The sequence below is a fragment of the Etheostoma spectabile genome, chromosome 11 (genome assembly GCF_008692095.1).
Source record: "Etheostoma spectabile isolate EspeVRDwgs_2016 chromosome 11, UIUC_Espe_1.0, whole genome shotgun sequence".
In the NCBI taxonomy this organism is placed as follows: domain Eukaryota; kingdom Metazoa; phylum Chordata; class Actinopteri; order Perciformes; family Percidae; genus Etheostoma; species Etheostoma spectabile.
Window position 1 is genome coordinate 23878659 of NC_045743.1, and position 1437 is coordinate 23880095.

Here is a 1437-nt window from a genome sequence, read left to right on the forward strand (position 1 = left end):
CATTGCACACTAAACCTGTGCTTGTTTGAACACACAGCTAAGCCAATGACAGAGTAACAGCAACAACCAAACTGGGATGAAATTCCAACGTGCTTAGTGGAGGTAGTGAGACTTACTGGCTTTTTGTGGAGTACTCGCGAATAGAGTCAAAGAAGAGCTTCTGAATTGGGTCCATTTGAGCTAAGAGTCACAAGAAAAAAAAAGAAGAAAAAAACTCAAATAAATTTCTCTTTAAAAGACAAACTCCTAAACTAGGATCATGCATTTGGATAGCATCTGCCCATTTGGTTAGAACAAATAAATAACAACCAATCTAATTTTAACTGTAAGCCTCATGCACATCCCAGCACCAGGGACGGTAGACAGATAGACATGAACGTGTGAGAGGTCAGGTCAGTTGACAGGTTAAAAGGTTGCTGTGATAGGTCATGCTAGGCAACACATTTATAGCACTGCTGGAAGGTTTAGGTTGCCAATGCTACCAATACAGTCTAGTAGTCAAAAAAAAAAAATCCAAAGAAACTTGGACTTGCTCCACACACAGCAACCAGCGGGCGACCTCATCAAGTGCTTTTACCGTGAAAGAATGTTTACATTTACACATTATCCATTAACGAAAGACACCTAAACAATATGATCCCACATGAAGAGGTTGATTACATTTTACTTTTACCATGAGATGCCCAAATAAGTGTGAAAAGTGTAAGGAACGCAAGAAAAGGAGGAGAGAAGATAGAGGTAAAAACATAAATTAATAAGGTGACAGATGCAATCTGCTCCGTCATAAGTGGAGCTTTAACATTATCTTTCATTTTTTATACAACACTAATAGAAAATCAACCAGAATAGCTTCATAAAAAACACAACATTAAACATGGTAGAAGAAAATACTTTCTATCATGTTGGAACATCTTAGGAAGGAAGAGAGGATTCTTTAAATCAAAGAAAGAATCTATTATTTGGACAGGAATAAAAAGGAAAAATCAGTAGGTGTCAAGAACATTAGTGAGTGAGGTAAGTGAAAGACAAAAACTTAAAAAAAGGTGGAAAGAAATAAACCATGCTGAAATGCTGTGCAGTGAAGGACATGCATCATATGCAAGATGGATGCAGAAAGGAGCACAAACACATTAGCAATGAGTTGAACTACAGCTTTGTGAAAGATGACTGGCCACATGGGGCAACGTGTAATATGACATGAAGAAAGGAATCTATTGTCTGGTTATGGGCTAAAATGGATCATTTAGGATTATGGATCATTTAGGGATAATTAGGAACAACCTGCACAAGGCTAGAACAAAAAGAAGTGTCTTTGTGATGTCAGGTATCTTTACAGCTTATCCTTACACTCATCACAAACAACTAGTGTAAATTCAAAGAAATGGTGGTGAAAATGACTGCTGGTAGACTGCAGGGTCCACAGAGGAAAAGAGAAGG

General features: G+C 37.7%; 1 protein-coding gene across 1 annotated transcript in view; it reads right to left on the minus strand.

The window, feature by feature from the left end:
* Positions 1–1437, minus strand: part of LOC116698346 (fibrous sheath CABYR-binding protein) — a 12104-nt gene that overhangs the window by 2182 nt on the left and 8485 nt on the right. Inside the window, exon 7 of the mRNA XM_032530262.1 lies at positions 117–180. Coding sequence (XP_032386153.1) covers positions 117–180 — 64 coding nt within the window. The remainder of the gene's footprint in view (positions 1–116; positions 181–1437) is intronic.